This window comes from Panthera pardus, unplaced genomic scaffold (genome assembly GCF_024362965.1).
Source record: "Panthera pardus isolate Hobbes unplaced genomic scaffold, ASM2436296v1 HiC_scaffold_13, whole genome shotgun sequence".
Taxonomy (NCBI): Eukaryota; Metazoa; Chordata; class Mammalia; order Carnivora; family Felidae; genus Panthera; species Panthera pardus.
In genome coordinates this window covers 161,822,296-161,836,719 of record NW_026526688.1, presented here as the reverse complement: position 1 = coordinate 161,836,719, position 14,424 = coordinate 161,822,296, and the positions used below count along the sequence as shown (strand labels likewise).

Here is a 14,424-nt window from a genome sequence, read left to right as displayed (position 1 = left end):
GAGATGGAATACCTAAAATATGTAGACGTGTTGCAGTGTCTACGTATGTATTTTTCTGTTCTTTCTGAATCCTGAGGCAGAGTCAGCCTTCTCCACTTAATACTTTTCACACTGAAACCATACAGGAATACTAGTTTTTGAGTAGCATTCCCTTTTAGTTCCACTACTTTAATGTGGTAGGACATGCCCTGGACATAAAGTCAATAAATAAAGCGAGAAGTGTTTGAATCTTTGTACTCTGAACTCTTCGTAGGAAAAGTGTTTTGGGGGGCAATGGAAACAAATAATTCTCAGACAAAAAACAAAAACAACACCCTAGTTTTTAAGATAGTTCCTAATGTCCAATATAGGATATAGGATATAAGATTCTAGACTCCAACTATTCAAATTTATATACAATTACAGTACTTTGGAGAAGTACAGAGAAATACTTTTAAAAAATACAGGTATATAAATTAAAGAAACTGGTATTTAAAAGATTTAATACAAGGAGAAAAGATACTGTATAGTGGTACCAATTCTTAATACAAATTAGTAAGCATAGTTTATATAATTTCAAAAGTTATTCACATTATTGCTAGATACCACAGTTGAATGGAACAAGTTCTTGACACACATTAAAACTTGTATAATTTCAGGTTTATAAAAACAAAAATTTACACATAGGCCATTCAGAAATTTAGAAAGTTTTAAAATGCATGGAGATATGTACAACCAAAAGGGGGGGGGATATGTATATTTGTATATATTTAGAAGAAATATGTTAATCTGATTCAAACTTACATGTCGCATTCTCAGTCAAAAAAGTATACATAACTGGACTGAAAGCAAACTAGTGAATAAAAACAGTACTAAATATGTCCTCCATTTCTTAGCAATAGTAATCTGTTCTAAGTATCAATGGGGTATTTAAACACCAGCTTACTTTTAATTCTAGAACTTTTGCTTTCTTTCAAAAACTTTTCAGAAACATATATCCATTCTACAATTATGTTAGATTGGGAGAAGTATTTTCCTTAGAAATTTTAAAAGGAGTATTTCCATACTTTTCTATAGAAGATTTGACAAACAATAAAAAATAACGCAAGTAAGGCCATTATCATCATCTTGATCAAAAATATACACAGATTGTAATGCTACTATATTTTGTGATCCTGAGCTCTAGTAACCATTAGGTGCATGCATACCATTCATTATTTGTCTATTCTATTAAAAATAATTTAATACTGCCTTACTACCTCTGAAGACAGAAACACTTTCAAAATTTGTTGATAGGTCTTCATAACGTAACAGATATTTCTGCTGTAAACAGAGCATTAGGAATTGTATGGAAAAGGATATGTTAGATTCCAAAAAGCTATTAAAGAAAACTTACTATTTTAAAATAATAACTATTTTAAATTTTAAAAGGAAGAAAAATAATACAAAGAGTGTGCTTGGAATAGATAAGTAGAGGCTTACAAAAGTGTTCTTCTATATTATGGAATTAATAAATAGAGGACTGTGTGTGTACCTTGGTGATAAAATAAAAAAGGCTGGCCACTTTTTATGCTAAGTTCAAATGTATTTTTTCGATAATACAAAAAAGTAATCCTTGAAAATCAGAATACATAACAGAAAAGAGCACAATAACTTAAGTATTAAACATCTGTATGAAATAACTGTTGCAAAGTTTGACAAAAATGCACACTTAGAACATGCGGTTATTTAAAAAAACAAAAACAGAAAAAAAAAAAAAAAACACCACACGATTCTGTAGAACCAATGTTATGTCACCACCAGGAGAGCACCAAGCAAGGCACCATTGGAAAGACAACATACTTGGAAAGTCTCTATAAATAAAGTGAATGCTAATCTGGTCGAAAAATCGGTGTCTTTGGTAAAAATTCTATGAGGATGACCTGTAGAGGGAGAGAAAAAAGTTTTAAAAAGATTTAAGTACATTTTTATCTTAAAAACTTTCAACTCTAGTCCGTCGCTCACAGCAATTTTGCTGCCTCTGAAGGAGAATGCGTGCATGCGTGACAAGAAAAGGGAGCCAGAGCTGGCAGTCATGGGATGAGAACTGGACTACATACCAAGTGTTTCATACTCTACCCATCTATTTAATCCCAACAACTTTTCTACGAGGCAAGTATTAGCATCCTCATTTTACAGATGAGGACAGCGATGATCCAAGAAGTATAACATCATGGACTGTGGAGTCAATACTTGAACAAAGGGCTATCTTAACTCCTAAGCCTTGCCCTTTCTACTGCACCATGTGGTTGCAGCCAACCCAATATTTATTTCTTCAGGCTTCCTCTTTTGTACCTAACCCAGTTCCATGGGTCTTTAGGTTCTAGATTTGCTCTCACTTTACTGTACCAGGATATGTGGATCTCTTGATAAAGGATCTCTTAATTTTTTAGAAGCCCTTTTCTTCCTAGGTTAGCAAAATTAAAGGTTAAATTTGTTCCAAAAGACCTTTTACTAGGAAAACCAATAAAAACAAGAACACAGTAACACAGAAAAACACAAGTTGACTACAGCTAATTTTTATTCCAATCTTGAGCTGCTTTAAATTACAATCAATTCTTTCCCTTGTTCCAACTCTGTATGAAATAGATGCTAAACAAAACATTACTTGAACAGCTTCCAAGTTTGGTCATCCCCTCATTTTTTCTTTCACAAACTTGTCCTGATGTAACCTCCAGGTTTGGACACTCTTGTACATTTAGCCAAATAGGCCAGAAACATTCATTTTCACTATTCACTTCTCTTGACTTTTGATCTGCCTCAATAAAGAAGGCTCTTCCACATACAGCTCAAAAATATTCCTCCGCTACTTTGGTTATCTCATACTAATAAGCCTTAGGTGCCACTCTCTGACCTGTTATTTGCTGACAAAATGTCCACTAGCTTCCTGTCTAGCTTTCTTATTTGAGCTAGATTCCCCTGTTTCTCAGTTTCCTCATATTAAATAAAGGGACTGGACTAGATGACAAAATTCTGTGCAGCTCTAACATCTGATGATTAAACTACCTGATTTGAGGTTTAACAACTTATGAGTCAACATTCAATAAATACTTTCTATATTTCAAACATGTCCTCATCAAGCAGTTTTTATAATTTCAGGTCTTAGGTGTAGGCATTACATTACATACTACAACTACGTAATACAAAATAAAAGCTATCTTTGACTACATGTCAACTATTATTGGTTTTCAAAAAATATATCCTAGAAACTGTTTTCCTTCAGAGTCACACACAGAAACTGGCCACTTGTCTTATTTCTTCTATTGCATCTGGATAAAAGTTGGTATCAAGTTTATTTTTTTCCAGATTGTCCCCAATATTCAAAATATAACCGAGGAGAATTCTTTTCTTTTAACTAACAAATGAAATTTCTGTAAGTTAAAGAAAAGTTAAGGTCAAAGAGAAAGCTGTGGTAAAAAGGCCCAATTCATTAGAAAAACAAAGCACTCTCTTCTTATTAATTATTGTGCTATCTTAACTTTTTAAAATTATTTCTTAGGGAGTTTTTGAAATTATGTTATTCCACCATGCGACTATCACAAATGACACGTACTCTGAGAAAATTTAGAAAAAAATACATTTTGTAGCAATTTTTCTGTATTTTTCCTTTTTTAAAAACAAAATTTGTATTTTTAAGTAATCTCTATACCCAACATGGGGCCTGAACCCACAACCCCGAGATCAAGAGTCCTATATGATCTACTGACTGAGCCAGCCAGGCATCCCTGTTTTTTTTTCCTTTTTACTACTCTTCTGGGTACCTTCTATGATGGTGTAAGAATAATATGGCTTTAGAGGAAAAGTGTTTATCTAAAAATTCGTAATAAATTAAACTATTTTACAAACAAAGCACATAGTTCAGAATGTTTTGGAAGGTTAGTAAATTATTTTTAGTTAATAAAATATGTCATAAAAATAAGCATGAATATAATGAGTACATTTTATGAATGGATGACTTTCTTATAGCTCTATCTGGAAATAACAGCATTGGGAATAACTTTTATGTTTTACTTTTGAAAGTCAATTTAGAAATTCACCACTATTTGGGTTTATAAATATAGCAAGTATTTTTTCACAAAAGCCTTTAAATCTACATATTCATCCCTCCTCACAAAATACATAAACTCTCTTACCGTCATGAGAGCATAAGACCAACATTTTCACAGGTCAATCTCAAAACGAGTTATTGGAATGTACTTTTTTTAATAAAAAAGTATCAAGTGACTTTCACATCATCATAAATTAACATGTCTGATATACTAAATAATGATAAAATCTACATTTTTGACTCACTGAAAAGACATTTTTAAGATGTCTTTTCTGTTCAAGGTTAGAAATGGGATTTGACTGTATGATAATGAAAGAAAGGGAAAACGCTACAGAGAAAAATGATTTTATGATAATTTGCAACTATTTAAGCACTGTTTTAATCAATCTCTTATCCATACACACACTCTCTCACACATGCACACACAAATCTATACTATCTTTGATGGCTATACTGTTTCAAAGAATAGACAAAATTTGTCAGAAATGTGCCTGGTACTTCACAAAGACTAGGACTTTAATTTTCAACAGTTAACCCTTCACAAATCTTTTTCTTTCAATATAATAACCTTTCCATATTTAAAATAAAACACTCAAGCTCAAGGGAGAGTAAATAAAAATTCATGATTTTCCACAGTATTTTCAACTTTGTACAAGGAAAATCGCTCAAGTAAAATCAAGGAGTCAGTAAGTTAAATCCCATACTGAATAAATTTTCAAATTCATTGTATACATGCACCACTTAGATGTCTCTTAAAGAATACAGGATGAGCAACATCTCACCTCCTGCTTTCCCTCTAAGATAATTTTTACAAAACAATATTCTAATAACATTTTTAAAGATTCTTTAAAGGCCACTGAGGTATGGGCAGTTAAAATCTATAAAGGCTAAAGGTTTCTTAAGCTCCAACGGCTTGGTTGAAAGGTTTTCTTCCATACTTGGAAACTTGATTAGCATTATATAAAAAAGCCATATCTGACTTGCTGCGTAACCAAAGTTGTGGTTATTCTTTATACAGCATCTAAAATTTCACACTCCATCAACACATGTTCAGGCTATTTTATCTTGGCAATTAATTTATTATTTTTCAGAACACAGTGAAGCCTTGTTCTCAAGTCATTCATAACTTTATAAATCAGTCCTGCACATGAAACCACGCATCTGTGAACCGTAGAAAATCCTTGCACTCAGGAGATTAAGCTCCTGACACCTTTGCTGATTAATAATCATGGAAAGAATAAGATCAGAAGCAAAATAAATGATCATTTAATAGAGAAACTCACAAAACAGCCCTTTAACTTACATATTCCATCATGTTATTCGTTTCACATTTCCTTTTGCTCAGTCTCCAGTGCAAGCACAGCTAGACAAGTGGGAGAGTAAAAGAAGAAAAATGAGCTCTGTTTTATTGCAGCGCACAGACTAACCCATTTGTCCACCTTTCATATTTTTAGTTCAACAAAAGCATCTGTTTCCATACTGTGCAATTCAGACCCCAACAGTACGAAGCTGCTCCCTGCGGTACTCACCTTGTGGTATAACCTATTGTTTTCCCATTCTAATAACTTCTCAATCGATCTTCGTGTCTGGAAGACAAATGAGAAAAAAGTTTACTCTTGACTGGTTTTAGAAAAACTTTGTCTTGCAGCTGTTTTTTGTGTGAAAAGGAGAGAGGTAAGAAGACAGTGACTGAGTACATGGTAGTCTAGAACACTTTCAGCATTTTCGTACTGCATAGTGACCTGACCAGAAGTAGTACTCTATTTTAATAAAGATATGGCTTTATTCTCTAGCACTGTATCTTTTTTTAACCGTTTCAAAATTACTAGCTTCTGGTTTAAAACTGTCAACGTCTAAAAGGCTAATGTAATCTACCAAGTGATATACATTTCAATCCCCGTTTCTTTCAAAAATATTTTTGCGGTATTTAGTGATAAAAGTTCCTTCGTATCGATTTTAAAACAAGTTAGCTAGATATTAGTTAACAAAATACAAAAGACTTTAGGGTAAAATCAAAAAGAAAATAATTAAAAATTAATAAAAAAATCAATCAGCTATCAAAACAAACTTTTACATCACACTTAAAAATAATATCCAAAGTTAAAAGCTAGTTTATTAATTATTCCACAAAGACTTTCAAGCAGAGGCAAAACTGTACATAAACCAACAAAAGTGATTATTAAAATCAAAATTTTAAATCAATACTGCTAGTTGCTCAAGGAATCAACTGAAAAATTTATGTTTAAGTTCACTTGATTTTTGCAATATACACCATGCAGCATGAAACGTGTCTTGCCTGGACGTGTGAATAAAGGAGAGGATAATTCATGATGCCAGGTGTTAGGATGAGACTGACACAGCTGCAGGTGCAAAAGGGACGGTGCTGCCACCAGAAGCAACTGCAACTTGGTGCAGCTGCAGCTTCCTTGCAAGGGAAGGAAAAAAAGCATCCAGCGCTATTAATGTGCACAACTAAATGACTACTAAGAATCAAATATGAAAATCTGCATGTCAAGCAAGGATGAGCAAGGTGAAAAATTGTTAGGATCAAGCTGGTTTTCAATAGTTTGTCACAGAATAAATGGTTAATATTTAAAGTATATACAGTAACCTAAGTTACCACATTACCTTTTAGCATGTTGTACATACTAACGTTACACTACTCATATAGGTGCCAATTATAATTCATAGCTACCAATGAGTTACCCACTATTACTATTTTCTCCAAGCTTATGTCCTAAGAATCAGAAAATCACCTAACTCTGAGCAATAATACGCCAATGACTAATTTATTACATTACTTTTTTTTTTTAACAGTTGTGTGGGTTTTTTGTTTTTTTTTTTTTTTGGCAAGAATTTTAAAGGAAAAAAAGTGCCCTTGTTAACAATGATCAGCAGACCTCACTTGTTTCTTTGTAAAGATAGCCTTTTAGAGGCAGCTCTCCTTTTAAATGAAAATAGGGCAGCAGTTATGGTCACACTTTTTGTTAATTTAGTTGCCAGTCAGCCCCAAATCAAAAGAAAATAAGGCTGCAGAGTGTAATTAACATTCAGTTCAGTCGTTTTGTCCCTTGTCTAGCCCCCAAGCTTTGTTAAAATTGCCATCTGAATGCTGAAGGCTGTAGGGAAATCGATTTGATTCTAATCGCACCATGAAAAGAACATGATCTAACTGCTTTCAGCCCTCCGTAAATCTGTACTAGGTCTTTAGCACAATGCAACTTCCAATTTAAAAAGCACTGAATGTCTCGTCAATGACTTTGTGAAGAAAAAAGAACAAGGAGCAGACATAAAAATTCCAATAGTTGTTTAAGCATTAAAGTTCATTTGCATCACAGCGAACCTGAAAAGGGCTGACCTCTCAAACCGCCTCTCAGGTCTATGAAGTTGTAGCCTTGACAAGCTCACATTGACAGAGCTCATTGACTCTGAAAGGCTACTCTATCAATGGTGAAAAATGGCAATAGGTTCTACTCTGAGCAGGCATCTGCCTGCCCACCCGCTGCTAAACCAATGGCAAAACCGATTCAAGACCTGAATCTACCTTGTAATCTTCCTTTCTAGGACTTTTTAATAATAGATTAAGATTACTATACAATTTGAGGTTTTACTTTTACTGATGTTTAAAACAGGGGGAGGAGAATGAAATAACTAGGGAGGAGAGAACAAGCTTTCCGAGTCCGTTGTTTTCTATCAATGTATAAAAAGTAAAAGCTTAACATTACATTCAGTAAATATTCATTGCGCAGAAAAAAGTGTAGATACCATCAACATGATTTCATCACAAATTTAAACCTATGCTATACTATAGCGAGAATGGATCTCATTAGGAATGGATCTCATGGTGTATATGATGCACACAAAATTAATTTAGAAACTTGAAAGCAGTTACTTTAAATAACTGACATCAACTAGCAGTTTTTGGATAAAAGGTAAATTACAAAGTATGAGCCTGAAATTCCAAAATATTTATGTAGGAATTCTGAATTGACTCTTTGCCTCTAATTAGGAGTTTAATGATAGGGTTTGGTATAATAATTGTATCTTACGACATTTAAGAATTCTAAAGCAAACAAACCCTGGTATGCCGTATTCTGAATAAGCATCTAAATATAAAATATTTCTACGTACTTGACAATCTGGAGAAAAAACTGTGAATTAGCAACATCTAATCTTGCGATAAGACTTCTTTCCTGCTTGACAGGTGAAAAAAAGCACTTGCACGTGCAGCTTAATTAATCACTGCACTTGACATCTCAATGATTTACAGTGAGGAGCAGGTGAGAACATACAAAACCAGAAAGGAACCCTTGATCTAAGTGGAACATTTCTAGGACACTAAGGTGACAAGTATATAGATTCTTAGCAGTCATTTAAAAAAGGAGAAAGAAAGAAAGAAAGAAAGAAAGAAAGAAAGAAAGAAAGAAAGAAAGAAAGAAAGAAAGAGAGGGAAGGAAGGAAGGAAGGAAGGAAAAAGGGAGCAAGAAACTGTGCCACAAATGATTTGTTAGTAACAACAAAAGCTCAAATTAAATGGAAAAATAAAGCTTTAACTACCAAGAATGTTTAATATTCTGTACTTATTTTAGCTAACAAAATCAAAATATATTTTCGAGATCAAATACAACATCAATTTAGCAAATATTGAAAAAATATACATCTCAGCATTTGTAAAAGCTACTTAAAAGTCTTTAAACAGGAAGAGAAAGCACCTCATAATTGCAGTCACCTAGAAATCAAAGTTAAGAGTTTATGTCCACAGTGTTGTTAGATAGCTATTTCTAAAGAAATATAAGATTTAACACTGCCAAACTCTATAATTACTACTAGACAAGCAAACCTAGCCATATAAAAATTTGTTCTTGATTTTTTAAAAGTTTGTATCAATCACCAAATTCAATAATTAAAGCAAACTAATGTGCATCGAAAAAAATTAGTATGTACAGGATCTGTCAACACAAAATACCAAAAAAAAAATCCTTTTTCAGTATTCTAGCCCACTGGATTTCTAAAAATAAGTCATCTTATTAAAAGAATTTGGTGCTTATGAAAAGCACCAGATTGATATTCATGGGAACCAAAAATCTTCTTCTATTTAACTGAAAAGAACAGGGGAGAGGGCAGTGCAGGCTTCAGTGCAAGCTTCCCTACAGTGGGCCTTAATCCTTTTCAGCGTTCACACCCTGGGGGTGAGAGGACAGGTTAGTGGTTCTTTACCAATGAATCCTCGGTCCGGCAGCATAAGATGATCAACAAAAATCTAATTTTATCATGGACTCTTAACGAAAAGGACCAAGACCACCAACTCACACCATGCAAGCAAAACAAGTTTTTAAGGGAATAATGGCATGCCACTAACCTGGTCTGTAAGGGGACAGCTCCAAGAACCTGGACTCCCACCTATCTTCCTTATCACAAAGCTCACTTTAACTCTTTTTTCACACATTTCTTCAACACCTTGCTAATTCTATTTCTGTCACAGGTGAACTAACTCTAATATAGTCATATGGCAATGTTAAAATAAAAAATAATAGAGATTCAAAAACACTGCAATTCTAAATAAACTTATTTAATAAACAGACTTTTAAGTAACAAGTAACAGAAGGATAGAAATTTTGGCTTCTATTTCTATTACCTTTGAGACCACTTTTTTGAGAATTGTGAAAATAAGTGAAAACGTGAAAACCTTAAGAGAAGTAAAATGGCCTGGACAATTCACAAAATGGCTAACTAAATAATGATTAATAAAAAAATTTACAATAGGTATGACATGTTCCTATCAATTTCCAAAGAGGCATCTAAATAAAGTAAGCTTACAATAAAATACCTATGAGGCACCTAGAAATAGTAAGTTAGCACAACTGAAAATTAGGGTTTCCTGAAAATTCAAATTTGACTCATTATGAAGCATTTTTGTCATTTTTTTCTAAATATCATTACTTCCTAAGGAATAAATTACTACTCCCTATAAGCAAATTATGTGCCAGTAGATCTAAATAAGTCATTTAGGGCAGCAAGAAATCCTTTAGAAAACCTTGAGCATATTACTCCTCTACTTTGCTACAAGTATTACTTAATAGCATACTCAATTACCAACGATTCATTGATCACAATCAATTGTTTAAAAAGTGGTTTTTCAAAAAGTGGTTTTCTAAAAGTTGCTAATACAATCAACGGAAATCTCATGAATTTTAAAGTACTTTAAAGCCAAAGAAAAAAATGCTAAATGTAGAAGCTGTAACAAAATTTCTCTGAAATTTTCCCAAAGAAATGGCATTCTTACCAGTCTTTAAAACATAAAGATGTTAAGATATGTTAATAAGATGTATAAATAAAATCTCACTAATAACTATTTATAAAAGTTCAGCTATTGAAACTTCAAATTTATTTGAATAAGATTAATTTATAACATCACAATATCAATTCTTATTTAAATTCAATTTCTTATTTAAAACAAGTTTTAATTTTAAACTCCTAAATTTATAATGCATTAAGCTTTAACTAGAACAATGCTTGAATATATGCAAAATCTTATTTTTTAAAGTATTTAAGTATTTTTCAAGAACTATGCTTTCCTTTAACATCTGTGCAAATTCAAATTGCTAAAATAAGTGACACAAAAATGTTTTTAGCTGTAATTCATTAGAAACCATATAAAATTTTAAATGAATTATTTGAACAAGAGAAAATTACATGATACACCTCTATTCGGAATTAATACGTCTTATATTGTACTGATGTGCAGAAAATTAAATGGCATATCTTACTGTGACACACGAAAAATCTGGATTCAGCAAAAAGACAAACTAGAACATGATCAAATTCCTCAGAAGGATGTTTAAACAAATTCCCTCCCTATACTTAAAGGCTCCTTTTGAAAATTTTATGTGGACATTAACTTTTTAATAATTTAAAAAATTTAAAAAATTTTTAAATGTTTATTTATTTTTCAGAAAGAGAGAGAGAGAGAGAGCGCGCGCATGGGTAAGGGAGGGGCAGAAAGAGAGAGGGAGACACAGAATCCAAAGCCAGCTCCAGGCTCTGAGCTGTCAGCACAGAGCCCAACGCTGGGCTCGAACTCATAAACCATGAGATCATGACCTGAGACGAAATTGAACACTTAGCTGACTGAGCCCCACCCAGGCTCCCCAGTAATGATCTTACTTTAAGTTTCTTTCAAACCTTTAAAATCCCCCTACTTCTAGGTATAAAATCAAATTATAATCAGTAATTTTTAAAAGCTTAATTTTGTATCCTTATCAGAGAATGGAAAAAAAAAAAAAAAAAAGCATGAGATCTGGAGCAGTAAGGCTGGGATTCTAGCCGTGGCTTAGCCTTAAGACTAATCAAATAGATTACTTAACTTCTCCAAACAGATTACTCAGTTTTCTCATCATTAAAGTAGGAATAACATGAACATCTACTCATGAAATCTGGGGAAAATTACATGACACACTGCAAGTAAAATGATTAAGCCAATCCCTGGCACACAGTATGCACTCAATAACTATTAGATATTGTAATATTTACCACATAGGACTGGTATAAAAATTTTATATAGGTTTCAACAATGTATGTATATATCAAATCATCATGTTGTACACCTTAAATTTACACATGTCAATTGTATCTCAAAGCTGGATAAAAAAGACAATGTATGGAATAGATCTTACAAGTTAAATACTCTATCATACACACAAATACACACAAAAGAGGGAGGGAAGGAGGAAATTATCAGAGGTGATGGTCATGTTCATGGTATTATGGTGACAGTTTCACAGGTGTATACTTAGCCGCAATTCATCAAGGTGTATACATTAATATGTACAGCTTTTATGTACACCAATCATACTTTAGTAAAAAGGGAGACAGAAAATCCAAAAAGAATGCATATAAAATGCTTTGCTAATAGCAGGTGTATAAGACAGGTTTCCCCCACTATCCAAAAGAGTGTTCTTAACAAAAACTTGTCCATAAACCGAAACAGTATAAAGAAGCAATTACCATTAATTTATATGGAAATTTTTTTGAGATTTCTCAAACCCAAAAAATAACCTCTTAGGTTCTTCTGATACATCAGGAGACATCTTGCTAACAAATGTACAAAATAAAAGGAGATAAGGTACTGATGCTCACAGACACAGTTCAAAGCTATGGTGGCTGGATGCTGCGATGCTCACTGTAGTTCCCCGGGGAGGCAGCTTGGTGGGATCCTTCCTGCTGCCCCGGGTGCCCGCTGTCTCTATGATGGCTGGCTGCAAAACAAACGCTAAACACTATTTTCATTTTTTGTCTTTTTTCCTAAAAGCCAAAATCCTCTTCAGATTTCATTCAGTGAGTTACCAAAAACAGGTACGAATACAGAACTTTTGTAAAACTGAAGTATTCACAATGTGAACTTCCAAAAAGCAGGGGCTATCTATAATGATCTTTCTCTTCATTTGTTCCTTGGAGTCTATTATTCCATTACATATCACTGCAGAGTTTATATCTTATAGCAAAACATTTTCAGTTATGCAAATATCAGGAATTTAGCAATTTGGAGTGACTTACGTTATAAACCAAATGTTAATATGTTAAATTACATTAAAGAAGGTATAAAGGTCAGATAGCCAATATGAAAGGTTTTCTTAAATATAACATTAATACATTTCTACATTAATACATAATGTGAGTTATACCCAAATGTATAATTCAAGTTTGTTTCTCCTGGTTTAGAGGATAGAAATTTCTATAAATCGTATTTTGTAATACTAAGTGTATCACTGTACATTAAAAGAGCATTAAACCTTCCTTCGCGACAAAGATCAGATTCCTGAAAAACCTCTGTAAGAAGGGCATATAAAGTCAAGAAAAAAAAGACATTGAAGATAAAAAGCATTACTGACCACATGAAAGCCCTTATAAATATCCATTATACTTATAGAAACAAAGCAAACTGGATAGCATTCTAAAAAAGAAAAAAAGTTAGCATTGATTTTCTACATCTTCAATTAATAATAATGACTATTATAAGAATACATTTCTTTCATCATCCCTTGTTTATTAGAAACTTTTCAGGATTCCCCTTCACTAAAATTTCATTAAGATGTTTTTAAATTTGGGGGTGCCTGCCTGGCTCAGTTAGAAAAGCAGATGACTCTTGACCCATCAGGGTCATAAGTGCAAGCCCTACTGAATGTAGAGATTACTAAAACATAAATAGATACACTTTTAAAAGAGAGAGAGAGAGACACTTTTAAGTTTGTTTTGCTTCGTTTCATTATCTGCAATACGGTAGAGGCATTTTTGTTTATCTAATTCTTCACCCAAATGTTCAATGCCATTCTCATTTTATGATTCAGTTACTGACTACAAATTCTCACCATCTAAACACAGAGTAACTTAGAGTTCTGAAAACTCTGGTAACTTTTAATACTATAGTATAACTGAGTAAGTATATTTCAAATTTCTCCCATATACAAATATTTGTAGCTTCCTAATTATGATTCCCCCAGGTTGACTTTCCTTTGAATTTCTTCAAGTCTTACAAGACTATATTCTCACTCAAAAACTCTACTCCTGGCCTCCCCCGTTTGGATTTTCAACTCCAACTACATCCCAAGGAAAGTAATTCATAATTATTAGTTAACTAAACTGGGGCTGAGAGAAAAAGATATCCAGAAGTAAATCTAAGCATACCACAATTTAAAGAGAAATTCAGTTAGACTGTATACAGGCCCTTTTCATCAGTTTCAAAACCTAAATAGCAATTACCTTTTAAAACAAACAAACAAACAAACAAACAAACAAACAAACAAACTTGAGGAACCTGGCTGGCTCAGTCCATGCGTGGAGCCTGTGACTCGGGGTTGTGAGTTCAAGCTCCTCGCTGGGTATAGAGATGACTTGCAAATAAAATCTTAAAAAACAAACAAACTCAGAGAAGCCAAAATTAAAAAAAAAAAAACCTATATGAAAAATTTTACTGAAATGTTCATTCTTTACATTTGAAATTAAAATCAACATTGAAAACTTCTTTACTTAAAGCTCAGAAATACAAACATTTCTGTAGACTGACACAGATCAATTTTTAAAGGATTACAGATTTTCAGAGCTGGAAAGAACCTGAGAGGTCAGTTAGGCTTCCTTTTTTTTTCAGATTAAAAGAAAAAGAGGAGTAGGGGATAGAAAAACTTCAAGCTCACAGAGGTGTTAAGTGATTCCTTCAAGGTCACCCAGTTTCAAACGGTGATTTACTATTACACTATTACACTGCAGGAAAAAATGCCTGTTACTTACTCTAAAAGACAAAATGCTTTTATTTACGTAGGAATCTTGTTTTGAATAGTAAGAACCGTATCTTCTGAAATCTTATG

General features: G+C 32.9%; 1 protein-coding gene across 2 annotated transcripts in view; it reads right to left on the bottom strand.

Moving 5' to 3' along the window:
• Positions 1 to 465: 465 nt before the first annotated feature.
• CHIC2 (cysteine rich hydrophobic domain 2) overlaps positions 466 to 14,424 on the bottom strand; it is a 52,294-nt gene continuing 38,335 nt past the window's right edge. For both annotated transcript variants that reach the window (XM_019469768.2, XM_019469776.2), the window contains exons 4-6: positions 5,596 to 5,652; positions 5,370 to 5,429; positions 466 to 1,901 (exon numbers count right to left, since the gene is read on the bottom strand). In XM_019469768.2, the coding sequence (XP_019325313.1) occupies positions 1,851 to 1,901; positions 5,370 to 5,429; positions 5,596 to 5,652 (168 nt within the window). In that variant the 3' untranslated portion in view covers positions 466 to 1,850. The remainder of the gene's footprint in view (positions 1,902 to 5,369; positions 5,430 to 5,595; positions 5,653 to 14,424) is intronic.